General features: G+C 38.9%; 1 protein-coding gene across 5 annotated transcripts in view; it reads right to left on the bottom strand.

Annotated features, from left to right (window-relative positions):
- EIF4E3 (eukaryotic translation initiation factor 4E family member 3) overlaps nt 1-25,455 on the bottom strand; it is a 136,302-nt gene that overhangs the window by 48,359 nt on the left and 62,488 nt on the right. For 3 of the 5 annotated variants that reach the window (XM_031662780.1, XM_031662779.1, XM_009200341.3), the window contains 2 exons: nt 22,951-23,106; nt 14,815-17,699 (listed from right to left, as the gene is read on the bottom strand). In XM_031662780.1, coding sequence (XP_031518640.1) covers nt 17,653-17,699; nt 22,951-23,106 — 203 coding nt within the window. In that variant the 3' untranslated portion in view covers nt 14,815-17,652. Of the gene's footprint in view, nt 1-14,810; nt 17,700-22,950; nt 23,107-25,455 lie in introns of those variants that run through there. The other 2 variants (XM_031662778.1, XM_021933449.2) reach the window with 2 other exon arrangements.

Below are 25,455 nucleotides of genomic sequence, written 5' to 3'. Positions count from 1 at the left end.
TCCCTGATGAACATCAATGTGAAAATCCTCAATAAAATACTGGCAAACCAAATCCAGCAGCACATTTAAAAGCTTACCCAACACAATCAAGTAGGCTTCATTTCTGGGATGCAAGGCTGGTTCAACATACACAAATCAATAAATGTAATCCATCACATAAACAGAACCAATGACAAAAACCACATGATTATCTCAATAGACGCAGAAAAGGCCTTCGATAAAATTCAACACCCCTTCCTGCTAAAAACACTCAATAAACTAGGTATTGATGGAACATATCTCAAAATAATAAGAGCTATTTATGACAGACCCATAGCCAATATCATACTGAAGGAGCAAAAGCTGGAAGCATTCCCATTAAAAACTGGCACAAGACAAGGATGCCCTCTCTCACCACTCCTATTCAGCACAGTATTGGAAGCTCTGGCCAGGGCAATTAGGCAAGAGAAGGAAATAAAGGTATTTAAACAGGAAAAGAAGAAATCAAATTATCTCTGTTTGCAGATGGCATGATTGTATAGTTAGAAAACCCCATCGTCTCAGCCCAAAAAAATCCTTTAGCTGATAAGCAATTTCAGCAAAGTCTCAGGATAGAAAATCAATGTGCAAAAACCACAAGCATTCCTGTACACCAATAATAGACAAACGGAGAGCCAATCCCATTCACAACTGCCACAAAGAGAATAAAATACCTAGAAATCCAACTTACAAGGGATGTGAAGGGCCTCTTCAAGGAGAACTACAAACCACTGCTCAAGGAAATAAGAGAGGACACAAACAAATGGAAAAACATTCCATGCTCATGAATAGGAAGAATCAATATAGTGAAAATGGCTATACTGCCCAATGTAATTTATAGATTCAATGCTATTCCCATCAAGCTACCATTGACTTTCTTCACAGAATTAGAAAAAACTACTTCCAATTTCATATGGAACCAAAAAAGAGCCTGTATAGCCAAGACAATCCTAAACAAAAAGAACAAAGCTGAAGGCATCACGCTACCTGACTTCAAACTATACTACAAGTCTACAGTAACCAAAACAGCATGGTACTAGTACCAAAACAGATATATAGACCAATGGAACAGAACAGAGGCCTCAGAAATAACACCACACATCTACAGCTATCTGATCTTTGACAAACTTGACAAAAACAAGCAATGGGGAAATGATTCTCTACTTAATAAATGGTGTTGCGAAAACTGGCTAGCCATATGCAGAAAACTGAAACTGGACCCCTTCCTTACACCTTATACAGAAATTAACTCAAGATAGATTAAAGATTTACATGTAAGACCTAAAACCCCAAAAACCCTAGAAGAAAATCTAGGCAATCCCATTCAGGACATAGGCATGGGCAAATACTTCATGACTAAAACACTAAAAGCAATTACAATAAAAGCCAAAATGGGATCTAATCAAACTAAAGAGCTTCTGCACAGCAAAAGAAATTATCATCAGAGTGAACAGGTAACCTACAGAATGGGAGGACATTTTTAAATCTATCCATCTGACAAAGGGCTAATATCCAGAATCTACAAGGAACTTAAACAAATATACAAGAAAAAAAAAATCCCATCAAAAAATGGGCAAAGGATATGAACAGACACTTCTCAAAAGAAGACTTTTTTATGCAGCCAACAAACATATGAAAAAAAGCTCATCATCACTGGTCATTAGAGAAATGCAAATCAAAACCACAAGGAGATACCATCTCACGCCAGTTAGAATGGTGATCATTAAAAGGTCAGGAAACAACAGATGCTGGAGAGGGTGTGGAGAAATAGAAACGCTTTTACACTGTTGGTGGGAGTGTAAATTAGTTCAACCATTGTGAAAAACAGTGTGGCAATTTCTCAAGGATCTAGAACTAGAAATACCATTTGACCCAGCAATCCCAGAACATATACCCAAAGGATTATAAATCACTCTGCTATAAACACACATGCACACGTATGTTTATTGCAGCACTGTTCACAATAGCAAAGACTTGGTACCAACCCAAATGCCCATCAGTGATAGACTGGATTAAGAAAATGTGGCACATATGCACCATGGAATACTATGCAGCCATAAAAAAAAGAATGAGTTCATGTCCTTTGCAGGGACATGGATGAAGCTGGAAATCATCATTCTCAGCAAACTAACACAGGAACAGAAAACCAACCACCACATGTTCTCACTTATAAGTGGGAGTTGAACAATGAGAACATATGGGCACAGGGAGGGACTATCACACAATGGGGCCTGTTGGGGGCTGGGGGGCAAGGAGAGGGATAGCATTAGGAGAAATACCTAATGTAGATGACGGGTTGATGGGTGTAGCAAACCACCATGGCACATATATACCTATGTAACAAACCTGCATGTTCTGCACATGTATCCCAGAACTTGAAGTATAATATTAATAATAATAAGAGCAGGAGCTGCTTTTAAAACCTGTATTGTTATGGATAAATAAATACATTTTGTCCCCCAACAACTGAATTTTTGAACTAAGTATTTTTGTCTGCAACATATGAGATTTTAAAATTGTGTTTAGAATGAAATATACAAATGGATATGTTAAATGGCTATTGAGATTTGTTAGAAGTGGGGGCATGTTATAATCACAAGTCACTGATGTGTTTTTATGGGCAGAAGTCTTCTTCCCAGACTCTGGTAACACAAGGGAACACTCTCAACTACTCGACGTCCCGGTGAAGGCCTAAACATGACTTCAACCTTTGCTGTTTTATTTTGAATGACATTCTAGGGCTGCTCTGTCTGAAGTCTCCACATGGGCAAAGAGACATAGATTATTTAGCAGAACAAAAAAAGGGGAAGATCAAAGTCATCAACTCTCATGTTTGAACTCTTAGAATCTGACACATACATTGTAGCAAAATGTCCAGGAGAAACTATTCATAGTGCACAGCTCCTGTCCTGGAGACTATAATTCTGCTACATAAACACAAGAGGTATAAACCATCCTTGAGGACAAGACACAACACTGACAAGAACAACTGGATTTAAAACCACAAACCTTCAATGAAGTTTCTACAGGCCCACCTGTTTCTGCTTTATTGTGTGAAGATAAGGAGTCTATCAGCGTGACTAGTGACTTACTTAACTACCTATAGGTGGGTTTCTAAACTGTAGAACGTCAGGGGGCTCTTGAAGATTTTACCTGTCCTCAAACCTCACCTCCTGGTACAGTCTTCCAGGTGTTGGAGATACTCACACGAATGAAACATGGTGGCTACATTTCCTTCAGACAATTTCCTAAACATGGGAAGGAGACAGCTTTTGCAAGTAAGTATCTGTTGTACCACTTGAGGTAAGACAGGTGCCTCTTCACAAGGTTCCCTGCATTTCTTTTGCCCCTCCTTTTCCCATTTAGTATCCTTCCTTCCTAAATCTCGTCCATTGCACCCCCTCCCCCAGCCCCCGTGGCCCCAGCCACGGCCCTGGGCTCAGCCCTGGGCTCAGCCCCAAGCAGCCCAACTTTCTTCCATGTCTTTAGATATCTGTAAGCACTGTATTTCCTGCAAGTATGACTTAGGAACAAAAAAAAAGTTTTTGGTGGGGAGAGGAAGCTTGCTATTGGTATTGTTTTTGTTAAAATGAGCAGGTATTACTTTTGTCCTTAACAACAGGGGGATCTGTGGAAATTGAAAGCTTTCCGGATTCTACTGTAGAATGTAATTTTAAAACAACTGGCCATGTATCTGAAGAACAGGCCCACCTTGGTCAGACCACTGTGGTACCATGAAGCATCAATATCAAGATCTACCCATGAGAAACACTGAATAGCATGGAAAGAGGCTTCGTGTGCATTTTCCCATTTGATCTTCACACTCTGTGATGGGAGAATTCATTATTCCTGTGACTCAGATGAAGAAACAGAGACTCAGAAGTCAGGTGGCTCACTTAAGGTCACAAGACTAGCAAGTTGGGGTGTAAGGCCGAGGAAGCCAGTCTTCTCACTTAGCAAAGCAAAACAGCCAAGAGTGCAGAATGGGTTTCCTAAGATGGGATCGTGGATGAGCTGGTGGAGATGTTTCTCCTTCATGTCATCCAACAGCTGAACCTCTGTGTGCAGAGCTCTGTATGACGTACAGGTGGGAGAAGGCCTGGGAACCCTCAACCTAGTGTCACACTTACAATGGCCACACACAGTATATGTGGAATAAGTCGAAGGCCACAGAGGAGCCTAAAAGAAAACTCATGTGCCCTCTATGTTGCAGGAAAGGAGGCTCTTCTCTGCTGGAGAGCTGAGAACAGGCTTTGTGGAGGAGGGGGCCTTGGCTCACCCTCAGAGCATCCCTAAGGGGTGAGCAGGAGGGGGCCCAGCAGAGGGCTGCAGAGAGACAAGGGGCTTGGCTGGCCGCGGCTTGGTGCGCACGTGTTGGAGAAGAGTGAGATAGCATGGCAGCATCTGGAGCCGCTCGTGGGGGTATTGTGCTCATTGCTGGAATCTAAAATACAGCTTTAAATTATTAAGCGTCCTGGAATGCCACAAACATTTAAAAATCTGCCTGTCAGGATCAGAAAGACACTTGAAGGAAGGATCTTCAAACTGAGTGTCAGAAATGAGAGATGGGCCCGTGTGACCCAACTTCACTCCGCATACTTAACCATCCGTCGCCTCACTCCCTACTCTCCGGGTGGCGGGGTGGCTGCGTGGAAGCAGATCCCACAAACTTACAAAATAAGATCCCACGGTATATAGATTTGTGCATTCTGCCCACATATTAAAGGAAACACTCATCAGGGCCTTCTTTTAAAAATTGTGCTATAAAGGTATAAACCCTCCATTTTTTTTTTTGGAAGCCTTTTTGGGAAGGGCATGAAGCACCCCCAGAACAGTCAGGGGACCATATTTTGTGCAACAGTAATTCTTCTAAATATAGACCGTAGAGCAATCACAAGAAGGATGCAAGCGATGTCCTTGGATGCTCCGCAGAACAGGAGGATGACAAAGCTGCTAAGAGGGTTTTGCATTGAAATCCTGCGCTCCCCGATTTAGCAGAAGGCTTATTTCCCTCTCTCACATGAGTGGGCTGCCGGAGTGGCCCCACAGCAGTTGCACTTTGAAGTCATTCCTTTACCTTGTCCTAGTCCTGCCTTAACAGGTACATAAATTCCCTGGACTCGGGGAGTTTCATTTTTAACCCAGCAGAAGTAAATTTACTTAACCAAACGTGGGCTCTCTCTAACATTTGCCAGATATCACCGGGCGATTTCTTTTTTTTAACCTCATCTTCACAGCAGAAACATAAAAGGGGAGATCTATAAACATTTCAGATTCATAATATACTACTTCCTCTAGGTCCTTCTAAGTGGAAACTTTGCTCTCGAGAGAAGGTGAGCATCTACTAAAAAGTAATTTTCTCTTGTCAGGAGGGCTCGCCGTGCACTTGGTTGCAGCTGAAATGTGTTTTAATAAGGCCTTTCTCCTTTACAAGCCCGGCTTGCTTTTAGTTCCATCCCACAGCCTGAGCAGGGAGGAAGATGGCTCTCAGATATCCTTTTGTTACCCTAATCAGAGCCAGAAGGACTGTATTGACTTTCGGGCCTTGGGGAGTTGTAGTTCTTTTGTATCCATCTCATCCAAGAAATCAAGTTTGATTAATTTGTCATCAAGGAAAACGTGTGATCCGCTCAGAGCCCGGCCTTTGAAGTGGAAGGATGAACTTGGGCTGCAAAGTCCAGGTCAGCAGGCGAAACAGCAGTGGTGCCGAATCGAACAAGTTCTTCTCCGCAGAGCTGCCTGTTCTCATTTAAAACACTTTTTTTTTTAAACCTTTTCCACACGTCTTCTGGGTTGGACTGCTCCCTGGCTAGGGCCCTCTTTTGTTTACTTTAATTTAAAAAATAGAGTTATCAGGGCTAGAAAGCAAGTAAGACCCAGAAAACATTTAGCCACTCCGCGAGGCATGGGGGTGGGAGGATTTGACCTCTCTACAATCTTAAAAGACCACTGTGAGTGAGAGAGCCACGAGGGCTGAACCTGGTGTCAGCACGTGCTTCTGGAATGAATAATCGGAAGGGGTCTCCAGCTGGGTCATGGGACAGATGCTCATTTATGATGCTCTGGGCTTGTTGACCTGCACTTAGTGGAGTTCCCAAACTGCTGAAAATGCATAAGGTAGTGGCCCCAAGATATTATTTAATCCTAGACTTAGTGTCATATTTCTTGTTCAGATGCTATATATGCTTTATAGTTACGGGGCTTTTAAAAATTACAGAGTAAGCAATCTTTATACATTCCACAGTGTAAGGATCCCCATATTTCACATGCTGGTGCATAGGCCTTTTGATGACTGCTACCCCTCAGGTATATACATAAAGACGCAGTGAATTATTGGCCAGAAGTCAAGGGCTTGTTTGGCTTTCAAAGATGTTTAAAAAGCACCAACAAATTATAAACAGCCTCTGCGGTTACTAAATTCAGTGTCTAGGCTATTATTATTATTAGAGAATTTGAAAACAATAATGAGATTAGCAAAAACACTCAGCTTTAGAAATCTAAGGGGTTTTTGACTTTAAAAAAAACACTGCTTATGACAACATTCAAACATGTCTTCATTCAAACATGCATTGCATTCATACTTATAATGCAGGTATGTGCAACTCAAAAATGTCTAAGATATACTTCCTGCATTTCTTATGGTCTAGTAGTTCAGTTTTAATATTTAGCAATCCACTAAATTGTCAGCTCCATGAAATAGGAATGATGTCATGTCTTGTTTTTGTATTCCTAGTGCTTAACACATCAGTTGTTCAAGAAATATTTGCTGAATGAATAAGTCAATATTGTATATGGTCTATATCTCAGCTATACTAAGGCCTATTAACTTTCCTTTAAGGTAGGCAGGATTAAAATAATAATATATAATTATAATACATACATAAAACATAATATACACATCATACAGGGAACTCTCGGGAGCTTCTAATTGTCCCCTCAGTGACAAATTTGAGTGTCTGCAAGTTTGAGATGGACAATAGATTTATGCTTCAGTGAGAATTTGTTCAGCCTCTAAAACATTTTCATCAACTGCACTTTCTTTTTTTTTTTTTTTTGGAGGCAGGGCCTCACTGTGTCGCCCAGGCTGGAGTGCAGTGGCATAATCCCGACTCACTGCAACCTCTGCCTCCTAGGTTCAAGTGATTCTTATGCCTCAGCCTCCTGAGTAGCTGGAATTACAGGCATGCACCACCATGCCCAACTAATTTTTGTATTTTTAGTATTGATGGGGTTTCACCATGTTGGCCAGGCTGGTCTTGAACTTCTGGCCTCAGGTGATCCACCCACCTCAGCCTCCCAAAGTACTGAGATTATAGGCGTGAGCCACCGCGTCCGATCCTGAACTTCCTTCTTATGTTATGATGGCAATAATGCTCTTAGAAAATAACTGGAAAGTTCATTTAGGTTTTAAGTTGGTTTGTGGCAAATCAACTCAGAAGTCAAGTGCACAGAACTCAAGTAAATGGGGAAGATTTGTTTTTACCCAATATGGTACAATGAGGTAGAAAGATCATAAACAAGCAGTTAGAAGACGAATGGGTTTGGCCATAGTGTTGCCACCAAAGACTTGTAGGACCTCAAACAAGTTAAGCTGGGCCAACACCTGAAGAGGAAAGCGGGAAAGTTTCCTTGAAGCAGTTCATTCCCTTCACTGTATGGATAAATTGATACAGCCAACCAACGGAAGTACCATTTACTAACTCTTTACCGCATCCAAAGGGCTGAGCTGGGTGCTTCATATGTTACTGGCTTTGAAGAAGCTCTACCTTGCCCTTCTAAAAAGGAGGAAACTGGGGCTCAGATAAGTTGAGGGACTTACTCAAGGCACAAGTGAATAGAATTTCAACCCAATAAAGCAAATTCCAAACTAAGCTCTTTCCATTGCATTAGTTTGCTTTCTTTCTGATTGTTCATATTTCAAGGCTAAATTGGGCATCCCAGACAAGTTCAAATCCAGAGAGAATCCTACGGTCTCCCTGTACTCTTAAGTGGCAAAACCACCAAACCTTTTACCAGGACACCTAACATTCTGGTCAAGAAACCAAATTCCATCTTCTCCGCTCTTCTCCTTTCCAATCCCTGGTAGAAGCATTTGCAAACACAAATAGTTAAAGGTCACCAGTAAGAAGTAGAAGAGGGATTTTGCATGATCCATCTGTGCTGGGATAATCCGGAATTGGCCGTGAATATGTTGAAGGGCCTACACGCTACATCAGTAATTCTTTTTCACCTGCCATCCACACCAGCAAATGTGTTATTCTTGTACATTCTTTGGAGAAGAGTGTTAGGCATGTGTGTCTGCAGATTGGGCACTCAATAAGTGAGACAGAAAAGCAAGCTTCAGATAGAAATTTTTTAATTCCCAGTTAAAACCTTGAGAAAATAAACAAGTAGATGGTGTGTTCTAGCTACAAACTGGTTTCAAGACAAATCTGCTTACATGGAGTTGATGCAAAGAAGCAGGTTAGAAAACATGCATATTTTTCTGCATAATGTATGGAATGAAGAAAAGATCATTGATTTTAACAGCCAGGAGATGTGGGATACAGCTGCAACTTTGCCACCAACTGCTTGTATGACCTTGAACAAATTCTTTATACTTTCTGGGTCATTTCTTCATCTGTAAAATGAAAAGTCTGAACTAGGCCAATGATTTTTCCATCTTTTTCTTAAAGCCGTAAAGACTTTTCTTTGTAAATGAACTCTCATAAGGAATCTCAAAATTCTTGCACAACATAGCTTCAACTTCCATCAAGGCAGCCTCATCATAGAACAGGCTGGAGCCACAGTACCTTAGATGTATCGTGGTTCTGCAACCGACTACTGGTATGACCTTCGGCAAGTTATTTCACCTCTCTGAACCTCATGCATATGTTTCCACATACACAAACTGGGGACAACAATGACAGCATCTACGTCATAGGGTGCTGGGGAAAACTAATCTCTATGCTTAGATGACATGGAACTCCATACATGCTATTGTTATTGTGGACATTATAGCTATGGACAGAGTCACACACCACAGCAAAAGCACATTAAATTCTGCCCAGTCACTAACTTACAGGGGTGTCAATTGCTTATAGTGTGTCACTTTGCACTTATCATTTAAAAGACTCACAAATAAGTTTTCTGAACCAACATTCATAGAGAAGATTCTATATGTAAAATGATGTTTATCACCTGTGATAAAACCAGAGAAAAATGCAAGTGCCTCCTGTAGGTCAGGATAATGGTTATTTTAGTGGAGAGGGCAGGGACATACGAAGAGCCCCTGGGATGACTGGTAAAGTTCTATTTCTTGGCCTGCTGTTATAGGGTGTTCTCCTTGTAACAATTCAGTAAGTTACACATTGGTTTTGTGTGGTTTTCTGTACCTTTATTTTACAATAAAAAGGTTTATTAAACCTTTGTTTCGTTTCATAAAACAAAATCAATGAGTACATAAGTTACGCTTACTGGTTTCCAAAATGTTAAAATTTGGCCATGTGATGCATGTCAGTGTTGTGTTATTGCTTTATTACACTTTTAAAAATACTTCTTAAAACATATTTTACAATGAAAATTTTGTTTGCCATATCCGAAAGTGTTTCTGTAGAACCACTCTTCTAGGGAACACTCTTTGAAAGCTGATGGACCTCTGTTAAAATGTGGATTCCAAGATGTTTGTTTAAAAAAAAAAAAAAAAAAAAAATTCTGAAAAACAGTCTTGTCCTTTATAACTTGACTATCTTCATGAAACACGAATTATTTTCCCCTTAAAAAGGGGACACGGCTTTAGTATTTAACCTTCACTTCCATCATTCTTTTCCAGTAAGAGTGAAATCACAAAACTCAAATGTTTCCTAAGATCTGAAACCTTTCTCTAGGTCTATACTTTATAGAATCCTCTATGTGCAAAAAACAAATTATTTAAGTTTCCTGAATTAAAGAGGAAGTTGGGGAGTAAGAGCCTGTCCACATCTTTAATGCTTAGAGGAGCACACACATTTAGCCCTGCCATCTGTACAAATGATACCAGAGTTCAAAATGCTTATGATTATAAAGAATTTATGATTTATGCTTGCTAGTTAAATATGCTTATGATTTAAACTTATTTTCTCTGGCAAGAAATAAGCTAGTCAGCACCACAGCCTAGCCAGATGATGGGAAATAGAAACATATTTTAATGACATATATTTTAACTTGCTGGCCCTTGTAAATGCTACTGTTTTTTCTTTTCTTCATATAACAAAAGACCATCGTCCTGTAGGATTCCAGAGATTGTTTTATACATTCATTAATGAAAAGCAGTTAAAAGTTATTTAACAGCAGTTACTGCAGTAAAAGGATCACTGAGGAAGAAAAGGCATGCATGGTCATGGCTTCCAGGAAAACTACGTTAGGTGACAATGCAGAGGAACCTATGCTAATAGAACAGTCAAGAACACATTCCAAAAAGTGCGTCAATAATGACTAGATGATGAAGTACACACAGAATGCATGGTGGCAGTAATCAGATGCAAATATGAGCGGGAAATATTATGAAATTGTAAAGCCTTCCCAGTGTTATGCCCTGCTCTTCAGCGATTTCATTAAATTCGCTGTGTTAAAATTAACTAGGCATCACACACGAAATCTTGAATTGCTTGTTTCTGCAGGGAGAGATAGGAAAGTCTGCAGATGAAAGGAAGAAGAGTTTGTTGGTACGTGTTGTTTGTTTTTAAAGGAATATATGAGACAGCCAGAAAGGAGGAGTAAACTCACTTTACTTGCCGAAACAGGGGACAACTGAATCTCACGGGCAAATTGCAGCACAAAAGAGCAACGAGCGTAATGGACTTATTCTAAAACGAAACCATTCTTAGTAGAGGGTAAAGAAAAAGAATTAAAATAAGCAAGATGTGTTTTCTGAGAGACCCAGATGAGCCATATTATCAATGTGTTCACAAGGAAGTGTAAAAATAAAAATAGTTACTCCCCATCAGGATACCAGATAACCTAGTAAGCGCCAGACTCCATGCTAGCAGCATCATACATATCAGAGTTGTTGGACAGAAACTTTTAATATGTGTTGGAATAAACAGGGTTATCCTAATCACCACACACACACACTGGGGATCTAATAATGATTAAGTGATGTGGTTGATTAAACTGCATGAAATTTTTAAACTGGAGGGTGAAAATGACATTTCTATACTATAAGAACCTCAATACAGAACAAGAATTAGTAGCAACAGATTACAAAAGATCTCAAAATAAAGTTCTACAGACTAACACTTAAACAAACCCTGTGAACTACTACCTTGAAAAATGAAGAAGCACAAATTCATAGCAATATAGTCCCAAATTAGAAAATTGCAACAGTCTAAACATTTGCACAAAACACATAAATCACTACCTTTTCAAGTAAGAAAAGTATAGTCTAGTCTTACCTTATTGCTGCAAAAGGCTGGAATAAAAAATACTGACTTATAGAAGCAACTTTCACATGTATCTGAACATCAAACACAACACACAATATAAAATCAAAAATAACTAGAACAGAAAAGTTTTCAGTCTGACCTTAAAAATACTGAGCAAATCACTAGATGAAGCCAGATCAAAAGGAAGGGCATTACACCAGCTTGTAGCCAGATGTGAAAGGGTCCCCAACTGCACAGGGCACAGATGGTATAAAATAGGGGGGTGGGGGCACAAGCAGATCCAAAACATAATCAAACAAACCTGGTTCAACTTACACAGGTAAGACTATTCTAAAGAATTAATAACTTTCAATGCAACTGATAAGATTTTAAATTTGGGAAAAATAATGTTAGCTGTCTCAAGCTAAAGTATGCTCGCTAGTTTAAATTCTGAAATTCTTTTGTATAATCATTGAAATAAATTCTCCATGAGAATATATTCAAAGTCATGGTGACTTGTTTTAAATGAATACTGAAAAGATAATGTTAAAACTTAAAAACAAAAACGATGGTTGTAAGCCACATTATCTGATTCAAGTCTGAGAATTTTGGGGAGAATTTAATGTATATCCACAAAATTAATACCTCCATTTGAAAACAGAAACACTGTAAGTTTATTAAAATGTTCAAAGTCCTTTAATATTCTCCATTCATCATGTAATGTAAAATGCTAAAATTAAAATTTTCACCTCAAGTCTTCATTAAAAGTTGCTTCTTTGTATGTGAAAAGATGAGAGGTAGCATAAATTTTCTATAGAAAACTCAGAAACACTCAATTTACGTCATGTTCAATTCTATAATGCAAAGTTGACACTTTAATAAATCCGAAATAAACATCTGTTCCAAAATAAAAGTTCAAGAAAAATTATCTGACTTCGATATTAGAAATTGAAATTTTTATAAAGGAATCTTACATTTCACTAAATGAGTTGGTAACTTTTTTCAGGCAGCAACCAAAACAAAAACATTTAACACAGATTCCTTCAATCTCATAATTTCTGAAGGACACAAAAGCATAGAATATCCAAAAGCTATTGTATTGGATATTCTAATAAGGTACACTCAAGACACACATACACAATGGAACTCTAAATTTCAGTAGCAATGATGAACAAAAAAATACTGACTTCGCAATGACTTTTGCTTATCACTCACATCGTTTAGGGAATACTTATTTGATTTTTTTTGACATTTCTATGTATTAATGGATCTCTCCCGTTTAGTAACAGCTTTGCTAAGCTACGTTTTGAAAGTGACAATTAATTTTAGTGGAAATTCATTCCCAGGCTACTTTGATAGTCATTTGAACAGTTTTGCGTTATTTTACATGCAATTTTATAGCTCTATAACGTTCATTTAATCTTGTTCAATGATGCTGAACCCCAGATGCCATAAGACATTATAGAAAAGTAGTTACTGCACATATGGAGTAACTACTTTTCTGAACATTAATTTCTTTTCTCTTAACAGGCTGAAATGGTATTTAGAAAAGAGAAAAACCACCACTCTGTATTAAAGGCTTTATATTATGGACTGCCAGGGATGGGCTCCTATGACTGCTGTGGTCCCAGCCATAAAGTTCTTATTTACGAGCATCATCTACTCAAGTCTCAGTATTAATGGCTTTCTCCAGCCTTCATAAGATTGTTGGTATCATATATTGGAATCAGGCCACCTGACAGAGCTTAGGGTTGGGAGGCTTTCCTCATTTGTCATATGTGGGAGTTGGATAAAATCAGAGGTTCTCCAAGAGTGATCTGAGCACCATCAGCATTAGAATCACTAGGGTACTTGTTAAATATGCAGATATCCTCCCAGATTTCTAGTGCTGGGGTCAAGAATTGTGCACAATAAGTAAGTATCTGAGTGATTTTGCTGAATGCTAAGGGGTGAGAAGCACTGGTAGATGATCTCAAAGGTCCCTTCCACTCTAAAATTCTAAGAGTCCCTGAGTTTTCTTTTAAAAATGGATTCATGTCAGCAACATGAAAGAATTTCTAGAACACAAGACAGTAACTTTTGGTCTCAGTGGGTCAATCTGAATAAGTACTATTAGATTTGGATGTATATGTAAAAATAATAGAAAATAAAATCAGAACAGTATAATCTGACATGAAAGGAATCTATATGGGATTTCTTCTTGGGAGAAGTAGAAGGGCAACCCATTCTAATTGCTATACATGACCACAGGTTCAAAGGGACTTTTCATTGCCCCTCAGTCCCTATTTTTTTCCCACGTCACCCTCTGACTCCTCCCAGCTGTTGAGATCCAGGCTTTTTACAATCCTGAGTCACCAAACTCTTGAGTAATTTTAACTGATCTCAATATATTCTTTTCAGAAATAAACAATTCACAGGCAGTCCTCTACTTTCATTTGTAATGAGTAAAATCTTACAGAAACATACAATGTGGGGAAGGTGAAGGGTAGAATTACATTTTTAAAGGGAACTTCCATATTCAGAGAGCTAAAAAAAAAAAAAAAAAATCAACTCCTAATTTTCTCTCTTTGGGCATAATATCTGATGAAATATTTTCCATATCTCCTATATGTAAGTTTATTTTATTCTTTTTCTTCCCAACCACTTATAAGCCCAATGAGAGCCTAGGATTTGAGATATTTTAAGCACATCTGGAGCGATCTAGCTTTGACACATTTTTATTAGGTGCATGAAAGCTAAATGTCTTATTGCCAAGTATCATTTTTACATTTTCTCGTCAAATTTTTATAAAAGCATAGGAGCAAAATGCAGTAGGATCGTAAAAGAATTCCACAAACATAGCTGGATAAATTCTGCTGCTGAGCCAGAACTGTTGGCTGGAAGGCAGCGCCACCATGTGATCGTTCCAAGGGCTGTCAGTTTTGTCTAAAGACACAAGTTGGGATCCTCTAAGAGTTGGGTAACTAACAGCAAAAGCCCACTTCCTGTCATAGGAAGGTTATTTTCAAACTCCAAACCCCAGCACCACTTCTGTCTCTGAGAGGGAGAGGGAGAGAAGGAGGAGCTGTTTACAAAGAAGATGTCTGATTATGGAGTCACATCAGTGGCCAGATTGGATCAGATATTTAGTGCTTGATTAGGGTGGCCAGTGGGCAGGTTAAGGCTGGCAGATCCTGAGTACTCTCCATTTAAGGACGCTTGCACCAGGATACACTTTGCAGACTTCAATGCCCAGCTCTATGGCTGGCTAGCCCTACGTCTTTAACAGGGGACAAGTTCGGCCAAGGCTCAGTTGGTGGATTGCATGTTATGTCTATAGGACCCAATTATATCTAAAGTTTCTAAGCCATAAAGTCCTGTGCCTGTGTGCATGGTGTAGACGTGGGCTAAATTCAAGAAGAGGGGTGAGAGAGAGTCAATCTGTAATTTAAAGTTTATTAGAGTTGTGTTTTCCTTTTCATGTTTTTGCTTCATAAAGTGTACCATGAATCTAACAGCAATATTATATTAAATGTACATGTTTGCAGTAAATTGTACCCTCATTTAAGAAATGTGGAAAAGCTGGGGGGAAGAGGAAATCTTAAAACTGAGTTAAGTCAGCAGTTCAGCAAGTGCTTACAAAAGACAGTCAAAATACAGGCAAGTTACTTTAAATGGGCATTATTTGTTCTTACTTTCCCAATGTAGGCAAGTGCCTGTGATATAACAATTTAGGGAATAATGGGAGAATAAAAAGCATATTAGTTTCAATCAGATTTCCTGGCATATATCACAGACCCTAAGGAATTACAAAGACAAAAAAGCGAGCTCTTTGGTTTCTGTATGGTTCCTTGCAGAGTACAACGCTGCACCTGCAAGCACTTGGATGAAAAGACCGGGATTCTACTGAAGTTTGCCTTTCTCCACATCGGCCAAGATGGGTAAACTGCCTTAACACAAAAGTCACATGTCCCACAAAATATTTCCTTCTATCTCAAAAGAGTATTAGCTTCTTTAATCTAAGAAGGTAATGAGAGGTTTTTAAACTGATTAAATCAGCTTAGTTCATACAAAGTCTATTATGACTAAATATTCAATTAAAACGATTTCCAAACCAAAATCTGACAAAATCCTCTCTGAAAGTAATTTAGATGATAGGTTTTTAACATTAGGCAAATTAAATCCTTCTCACAGTTGGTATTTTCTAAAGGGTCAGAAACAGTTGCAGAAGTTCACTGGGGCAAAAATCTACTTTGTGTGCTAGTCATGTTCCATGATCATAAACAGAAACTAGAAATATTAACGTGAGCCTGACATTCCTATTTATTTTATTTTTACTTCAAAGGCTACATACATGCAAAAGTTGAACATGTCATCACACATGCTTTAAATAAAGTTCAAAAAATAAAAATACTTCAAAATCCATTTACTTATGGAAATATATACGACAATTATAGTGAAGTCAATTATATCCTTTTTTCTAATCTATCAGAAAAATACTTATATTATAAAAAAGAGTTTTAATTCATGTCCAGAATAATTTGTTAAAATTCTTGAGTCACAATTTTAAAACAAGTTGAATGTGAGTACAATGTTTGGAGAAACAAGTCCCAGGTTCTTGCTAATGGGATCTGATATTCTCATACTTCATTTTGAAATCACTAAGGAAACTCAAGTTTAGGAAAAAAAAAAAAAAAGCATTTTAAAAAACCTATGACGATAAGTATTATGGCTGAGGTGGTTACTAACCAAGTGAAGGGCATGACTTCTATAAACAGATAATGTTCAAAGTCCTTTAAAATGTTTGAATGGAGATTTTTATCTACAAACACATAGTGGAGGCTTAAAGTAGCCTGGAGTCTCTCTGCTGGTCAACACTGCAAGAGGAATTAAAAATCCCAGGTACAGTGAAGTTCTGAGTGCACTGCCCTTTTGAAAAATGTGTGAGCAGACACTAGCTCCTGTGACTCCACAAACAAGCCGACTGGGGGAAGTGTCTTTGAATGGCCCTGCCTTTTATCAGGCAAAAGCAGCCCAAGGCTTGGCAAAGTCAGGAGAGGGAAATCGGCATATTCTGAGCAAGTCTCCATGGTCCAGAGGATGACCATTTCCTTCTAATAAAACCAATATTTCTTTGGTAGCATAATACAATATATATCAACAATCCCAATAACTAGTATGAGCTGAATGCACTCAAAGTTCAACTTTGTAAATGTTCACATGCATCCTGGAAATGAGATGTAACTTCCTGCACCTACATGAAAAAGGGTGGGGACAGCTGCCCAGGCTGGAGGACTACTGATGATGAGAAATGACACACAACGTGAGCAGGGAAAGGGATCATTTAACAAAATGTGTTAGCGTTCACTGGGAAAGCCCTAAGTGGGTAAACACATCCGAACTTTGCAAGGAGCTTAATCCAAACAATTAAAATATCACCTTCTCTTTAAATCAGAAACATCAGGTTTCCTAGTGGGAGAAATCCCTTGCTACCACTCTAAGCCTTTGGTTGAAAAGGCCAAATTAAAATTCGGGTTAGAAATGTTTCTACAAAGGGTCCAAAGACTTAGAGCTTGATTTATATCCTGATACTGAATTGTGATTATAGTTTTCATGTTAGGCAATCCAACTATTATTTTCCTTTTATCACTAAAAAAAAGTTTTAAAAAGGAAAATTAAAGATTTGAGTGCAGTCAGTGCAAAATCAGATTAAGTATGGTTTTTCTTTTCCCTGGGACAGAAAAAAACAATGCCCAGCTCACAGCACATAGGAATGTGTCACAACACATAATCAGAAGACAGGTTTCTCCAAGCTAGTATTCCTCCTTGTACAGTGTGGTATTCAAAAGCAGTATTGTCACGATTATGCATATTCTCATTAACTAGGTACAGCAGAGCTACTTAAAGGGAAACCAATTTCTTGTGCCTCAATGAAAGGGGAGTGTAGAAAACAATAATTAGGCTGAACAAGGAATTTTAAAGGGCACAAAAAAAAATTCAGAGTGAAAAGAACAGAGAATTTAGAAAGCCAAAAAAATGGTTTTTTTGTTGTTTTTTTGTTTTTAAAAAAGCAAGTAACGTGACGGTAGAAACCCACACAATCTCCCCTCACCCCACCTGCCACTTTGAGTCCTAATTGCCCATCTGCAAGGACAGAAACCCACTCTAAATTGACCAGCATCGGCTTCGGCAAGTCTTCTCTTCACTCTCCCTCCTGTTAAGACCGTTTCCAAAACCAATCAGCAAAGGACAAAGAATTCTTTACAGAGTGCAATTAGTGTTTTCCACGTCCACCTTCAAAAGCATGATGCTCTTCATGGGCTAAAGGACAGAAAAAAAACAAAAAAGAAAAAAAGGAAAGAAAACTTTAAGCAAAGGATGGGCCAACCCTCCTCTAGGCATCTCATTCAGCTTCCCCAAATGTTGGCAAGAACTCAAACACCTTATTTTTTATTTATTTATTTTTTTGCCAGTAACTGTTAGCTAAGGCGTGCATTTCCTGAGAAACGTAATAATGAAAATTAAAACAAGGAATAAACAAGCAATGGGCATGCAGCCTGTTTCTTCTTGCTGTGCCCGGGAGGATGAGTCATCTCGACAAGCCGATGAAGAGAGTATGTTGGGCTGCAAGCAAATGCCGCAGGGGAAAATGTGCCCCACAAAATGCATTGCGGGGGGTGGGGGGGAGTGCCTGACACAACCCGAGACAGAGCCACTCACAAGCCTATCTTGAACAATAAAAAATAAAACAAAACAAAGAACCACACCAGGGTGACAGCAATTATACCTAGGTGCCCCTGCTCCCTACCTCTCAACACTCTCCATGGGAAATGAAGTTTCACAAAATTGTTAAGTCTTATTTTTCCAAATCATGTTTCCCCCTGCCAATAGATATTCAGCTCTATCATCTGGTTTGCAAAATTACTAATTTTAATTAGGAACTCTAGAATTTTTTTTTTTTTTTTTTTGAGACGGAGTTCTGCTCTGTAGCCCAGGCTGGAGTGCAGTGGTGCAATCTCAGCTCACTGCAACCTCCTCTGCCTCCCGGGGTTCAAGCAATTCTCCTGCCTCAGCCTCCCGAGTAGCTGGCATACAGGTGCATGCCACTATGCCCAGCTAATTTTTGTATTTTTTGTAGAAACGGGGTCTCACCATGTTGGACAGGCTGGTCTCGAACTCCTGACCTCAAGTGAACCACCTGCCTCGGCCTCCCAAAGTACTGGGATTACAGGCGTGAGCCACCAGGCCCAGTCGGAATTCAGGAATTGAAAAAAATTATGCTACCAAAAATACTTTCAAACACTTAATGTTGTTTAAAGTAGAAGATGGCACAGGGAAACCTACGAAATACATAACATTTTCTCTAAGGCAAAAGACCGAGTGTGACAATCTACCTCCTGGATCTGGCTAACCATTACCAGGAAGCAAGGTCTGATAAAGGTGGGGTAATTCAGGACTCTGGGTGCTTTGATCCCCAACACGCTACCCACACTAGCAGTGAATGGGGTTCCAGGGAGGCAGATGGGCTGCCCCATTTCACCTTTTAAGCCCCTTCCAATTCTGTTTTTCTTTTTCTTTTTTTTTCTTTTTTTTTTTTTTTTTAAGACAAGGTCTTGCTGCTCTGTCACCCAGGCTGGAGTACAGTAGCATCACGCTACTCGGCTCACTGCAGCCTCGACTTCCCGGGCTCAAGCAATCCTCCCACCTCAGCCTCCTGAGTAGCTGGGATTACAGGTGTATGCCGCCATGCCCGGCTAAGTTTTGTCTTTTTGACAGAGACGGGGTTTTGCCATGTTGCCCAGGCAGGTCTTGAACTCCTGAGCTCAAGTGATCCACCCGCCTCAGCCGCCCAAAGTGCTGGGATTACAGGCATGAACCACTGTACCTGGCCTCTGTGTTTTTCATAAGGACTAAATTCTTCAGACTATTGCTGAAGGGGTGGGTGGAACGGGTCTATTTTCCCTGCAACATCATCTTGGACATTCACCCCAACTCACTCCGCACTTGGAAAAAACTTTGGGAGAGACGCACTTTATACTTCCCAGATCACCTCAGGTTGGCCATACTCCTAAGGGCAGCCTGAAATCTGAACTAATTTAATAGAACATTTCTCACAGCTTTAACTTTACAAATATTTCACATTGTGTTAGTGTGTTTTCTTTTTAAGAAAGATATTTAAGGAAGACACCAAAGAAAACATGGTTTGATCTGCAAAGAAATTATACTATACTTCAGGGTCAAACAGAGGTACCATAGAACTATAGTGACCTGGTTTCCAAACAATAAATCCAGATATACAGGCTATCCAAAGATCCGTGTTACTTCCAGGTGTGAGGGGCAGTCTGGGGTGGTCATAGTTGCATACTACAATGTTGATGGGTTAAGGAGACAGTAAAACAGAACATTCAGAACTGGGAGTGCCTAGTGAACAGGAGTTCTGTCAGCCTTAGGTTACTTTGGATAGAAAGGGATTATAGAATTGCTCTAAGCCTGGAGTTGGCAAACTTTTTCAGGAAAAGGAAGAGAATAAATGTTTGTCTTTATGGGCCATACAGTCTCTGTCCCAATTATTATTATTTATTGTTGTTGTTTTTGAGACGGAGTTTCTCTCTTGTCACCCAGGGTAGAGTGCAATGGTGTGATCTTGGTTCACTGCAACCTTCACCTCCTGGGTTCAAGCAATTCTCCTGCCTCAGCCTCCTAAGTAGCTGGGATCACAGGCGCGTACCACCATGCCCAGCTAACTTTTTATATTTTTAGTAGAGATGGGGTTTCGCCCTGTTGGCCAGCCTGGTCTTGAACTCCTGACCTCAGATGATCTGCCTGCCTTCGCCTCCCAAAGTGCTGGGATTACAGGCGTGAGCCACCAGGTCTGACCTCTGTCTCAATTATTAACTCTGCCACTGTAGCACTAAAGCAGCTATAGGTAACACGGAAACAAATGGGTATTGCTCTATGCTGATAAAACTTTATTTATGGACACTAAAATTTGTATTTATGTAATTGTCATGTGTCACAAAATATACTTTTTCTTTTGATTTTTCCCAACCACTGAAGAATGTAAAAAGCATTCTCAGCTACACCTATACAGAAACAGGAGAGGGGAGGGAAGACGGGGGGCAGATTTGGGCTCCAGCTTCCTGCTCTAAACAATTCTCACGGCAGAAAAGACCTTTGTCACTCAGCTGCTCTGAAGAACTTAGCAGAATTGGCCAGGGTGGGGCTGGTCAGGGAGTGGAGTCTGTGCATTGTGAATTTCTCAGTCAAATAATGTTTATCCATATCAAATGTACGTTATCAATGGCCCAATGCCCATCTACCCACTAGAGGCCATGACTGAATATGCTTGGGTTCTTTCTACATGGAAAATTTACAGTCACCTGGCTTCTGTAAACTTGGGAATACTTACACTAGGATCCTATTAACTAAACCAGAGTAAAAGCATAAATTGGCCATTTCTAACTTAGCTCACCCTGCTGTGAAAAAGATTTCAGCCCAAACCTCATTTTTCCAAATCACTTCTGCAGCAAGTGGTATATACCCTGCTGAGTAAAGGACTGCCTGCTTTGTTTACAAAAAGAAAACTGCTTGTTTTTTCAAATTCACACTTTTATTTGAACGATCTTTGAGTTTTTAAATGTTAATTTATGACCTTAAAATATGGATTTCTGCTGAGACCCTTCCTCAGTCGTGTATCACACACTTTGCAATGGCCTCTACCTTTAGGTATCTATTCGATTTAACTGGCCAAGTCGCAGTTTTCTTTCCCCTTGTTTGGCTTTTTTCTTTCCCAGAGCCATCACAACAGCTAACCAGTGAATCATCCTGCCCTTTGTCAATCTTACTTGATTATTGCCATGGCCCTAAAAAGTGACCTGACCACTCTGTGGCCTTATTATCTGATAAAACAGGTATCTTATTATCTGTGTTGAGCCTGCTGCTAACCAATGTGTTACCTGGAAACTTAATCATAGAACTTTGAAGTAGAAGGAACCTTGGAGATCATCTAAGACCAACCTCCTCGATACTCAGATGAGAAAGTAAAAGAATGAGAAGTTGTGACTTGCTCAAGGTCACACTGGTGAAGCTGGACACAAATCCAAAGTGCCTGACTTAATGACCCCAAATTGGTGTTCTCCTCTTTAGAGTCAAGTGTGGAGCTGGTTCATGGGAAAAAATGTTTTAGCCCCATACGTAAATGCCAATGAAATACACTTCCATCTACAGAGTTTCTGCTGGTCTTGTGAAATAAAAAAAAAGAAAAAACTCTTGATGACCTTTCAATTAATATCTGGGGTGAAAATACAATTAAAGTATCCTTAAAGAATAAAAATAGCATCGGCAAATTTGCAACTTCTACACTGCACAGCCAATAAGCAACTTCTGCAGTGACATTTTTCTGTCTCTTTTAAACTTCCATTTAAAATTCAGAATATCTGTAGTGCCAGATCAGTCCCACTGCTTAACATCTAAGTCATTTGGCCTGTAATTATATGATTCCTTACAGGGAGGCCTTAGTGTTAATATCCCCTGTTATACTAGGATACTCACAAAACAAAATTTGATTTTTTTATCCTTTTTGGCAAAGAGTTGGAAAAAGTGAAGCACTAATGAACTGTATTTCAGCAATTCTAAGATGCACTCCTCACAACTACCACACATATATTTGAAGACCTCGGTACCAATAATGTGTTACAGTTTAATTGGGAGCCTTTTATTTTTCTTTTTTAGTAATACTAAAAATAATGGAGCATTTTATCTTCAAGAGCATCTTAGATTCAATGAAATACAGTAGTTAAAAAATGGGTTATTGACTCTAGGAAGAGTTTTGGATATAGGAAATTTATCATACATGTGTAGGGCTGTCGTCCTTTTCTCTAACTCTTTGTTAAATGTGTGACCTGCAGTTTGATCTACCAAACATTGGTTTAATAGCACTAAGATGTTTCATTATGAAAAAGAAGACTTTTTCAAAAGAGCACACAAAAGCAATGAACATGAATCATGATGGAAACAATGGGTCCACACACCTATTCATACCGTTAACATTTCACTACTAGGCGTGAATTCTCTCTCGGTTCTGTGTCACAGTCATTCATAATGAGGAAGTATTAGCATTTCAGTAGAACATTCAATCATGCCTGTGCTCAGAATGCATTTCTTCCACAAATACAGATGTTATACATTATAAATTCCTATTTATGAAGGGATGATTGAATATCTACCTGCCAGTTCATATAATGACATTTTTGTTACTGTTGTTTCCAATAGAATGTAAATTTTTTTCTGAGAATTACAAATTTGAGTTCAGGTAAAAATTTCTGAAATAACAAACACAGTATTTGTTATTTCCTTTTCTGATCCACACAGTTAGGCAAAAATAAAATATCATTTTAATTTCTGAGACTATGTTTGGTTTTTTTTTTAAACACTTAAATGTATTTTGTTGAATTCTTTTCTGAATTATCAAATTTCAAGTGAGTCTGCCTTCATCGCATTTGCAAAACAGTTTTTATCTTTAAAAGTATGATAGAGTAAGCTACAAAGTAATAACTGGAAATGAGGCACTTACGTTTATAAAATACTGCTTTAAAAGTTATGTGGGGCAGAAGTTCATAGATCTTTTCTAAAACAGTCGCTTCACCCACTAAAGAGGCATTTACATTCCAGACTTGGACGACGTCTTCTCGGTCCCGAACACTGACACTAACTCCTATTACTTCATCATCTGAGGGGAAGACAGGAAAAAAAAAAAATGAGTGATACTTTCAAGTCAGTCTGACTGTTTCTAAGAACTTAGTCTTTTTATCTGAAAATTAAGGATAAGATGGAAAAAAGGTGGCACAAGACAACTTGTAAGAAATAATTGTTTCTACAGGGAATCACTGGAGGAAAGCAAGTCAGTGCACAAAAGGTGTAGCAGTCACATCACATTTATCCAGGGACTCAGATAAAGTGTTCCAGCCGAATGCATTTTCCAGATAAGTAATTTACCCTTTTTAACTTTAGGAAAGCTTTGTGACTATTTCTTACTCTGTTTTGATGAGACTTTTTCTAAAATGGGTTGCATAATTCCCTGCCCTCTGAAAGCCAAGTGAACTGAAATGAACTTTTCCTTGATGCCTTGCTGTCTTTGGTAAGGAGAGCAAGAATTTCTCCTGACTTCCTGCCAAGCTTTCAGGCACCTTGGAGTGGTCAGCGCTATCTGCCCCAACACTAACTGGACCCAGATTGTGCATTCTCTGCTGCTCATCTGCTTTCTGCGGTTTGCTTGTCTGCTCCTTTCCTACGAATTCTTCCTGCTTCCTGATGCCTCCCTCTAGAAATCCCTTTTCGGGTTTTGGGCATTATATACTGTGGGCTAGTGAGCCAATGACCATCTGTTAGCCCTGTGTATAGAGTGAGAGTAAATCTTCTGAGTACAGCTCTGCTATTACAGGATTGTCCTTCAATGAATGAACGTTAAGGCATTTATCTACATTGATTAAGGTGGACTTTTTCAAAAAAACAAAATTCCAGATTAGGGCTGTCTTGTACACAGTTGAGAACAGCGGATGGATAGTAGGGTGTTATACTGTTTTATCCTCCCTTGCAGCCACTTTGTTTACACAAATTTGCAGCAAAATGAAAAGAATACAAACTTTTGATTCTTGGTTTTCCTTGTTCATGACACAGTAATGCAATACGGTCAGCTCTCTGCACTTTCATAAACAGCATCAATATGTAATAGGTGAGAGATAAGCATTATCAATATAAGAAAACTTTGCTTTACTTAGTATGCTTCACCTAATTTGCTGGCCTCTGTAAATCTAAATATTCATGCCATCAGTTTTTCCAATTGTCTTCTGGAAGTTAAAACGTTTTAGTATTAGGATATAATTTAAATAAAAACATATCCAATTTACTAAAAGAAATAATTGGCAGTAAAGTAATTCCTTTCTTTTCTCCATTCTTCCCTTCTCTTTCTCCCCCTCTTCCTTCTTTTCTTTTTTAAAATGAATTTGATCCTGGCTAAATGTGTATGACTTGACACTAAATGAGTCCATTTATATAAATACTCAAAACCAGCGAAAATTAGCCTATGATGTTAGAAGTTAGACTGCAGGTTACCTTTGAAGGAAGGAAAGACAGCAGAGAGGGATCCTGGCAGGCTGGTAATATCCTGCTTATATATCTGGATGCTAGTTACAGTTATATGCTTACTTTGTGAATATTTATCAAACTGTACACATATGACGTGTGCACTCTTCTGTATATATGCCACATTTAAACAAAAGAGTCAAAAAACATAGTACCTTATCATGGCCATTCACAGAAACTTATTATTCCATCAAGAAAATATTCTTAGATACAGATTCTTGACTTTTTAATTTACACTTTAAAAACAGTCTTGCCAGAGCTCAATGTTATATTTTATATGAAAATAAAAATCATCAACTACAAAGGGAAGCTTTGCAGTTTACCAGTTTCAAGAGTGGCCATGAAGTCACAAGGTCACCCTTTTGAGGAAATGTTCATGTTTCCTGTCTTTTGGTGTTGCCAATTTCTACCCTATTGGTCAAAGCGTGACGTAACGGACGGATGCCGAACTGTCAATATTTCAGTTTGGTTTTGCTCTTGGTAACCAGGCATAGTTACTAGCACAGCACTTTCACAAATGGTTTGGTAAAAAAAGGCTGCAACCCTTATCCAAAGGCAGATCCATCAGCAAACATGTAATATTCATAAGTAGAATCAACCAGCAAAACCTTGATTATTTTAGGGTACTGGCAGCATAAGACATTAGAGCTGGGAGGAGCCACTGCTTAAAGATGAGGGGAGTGAGGCCCAGAGAGATTAGTTGACTTGCTAAAAGTGGCATAGCTGGTTAATGGAAGAGCTAATGGTTAATAGCTAATGGTGCTCTCATGTCTCAAGTCAACCACAAAACAATTGGTCTTCTTTATTCAATCCTGGCTATTACTACTTAGACTATTTTTCCCTGGTTCTGGAAACAGGAATAATTCATGCAGAAAACTTCCTCTCCCAGGGATTTATGTGTTTATAATTATACACAGGATACATTTTTGGCTGTATA

This window comes from Papio anubis, chromosome 2 (genome assembly GCF_008728515.1).
Source record: "Papio anubis isolate 15944 chromosome 2, Panubis1.0, whole genome shotgun sequence".
NCBI classification, from domain to species: domain Eukaryota; kingdom Metazoa; phylum Chordata; class Mammalia; order Primates; family Cercopithecidae; genus Papio; species Papio anubis.
The sequence above is the reverse complement of the archived record's forward strand: the minus strand, read 5'-3'. Positions and strand labels throughout refer to the sequence as shown.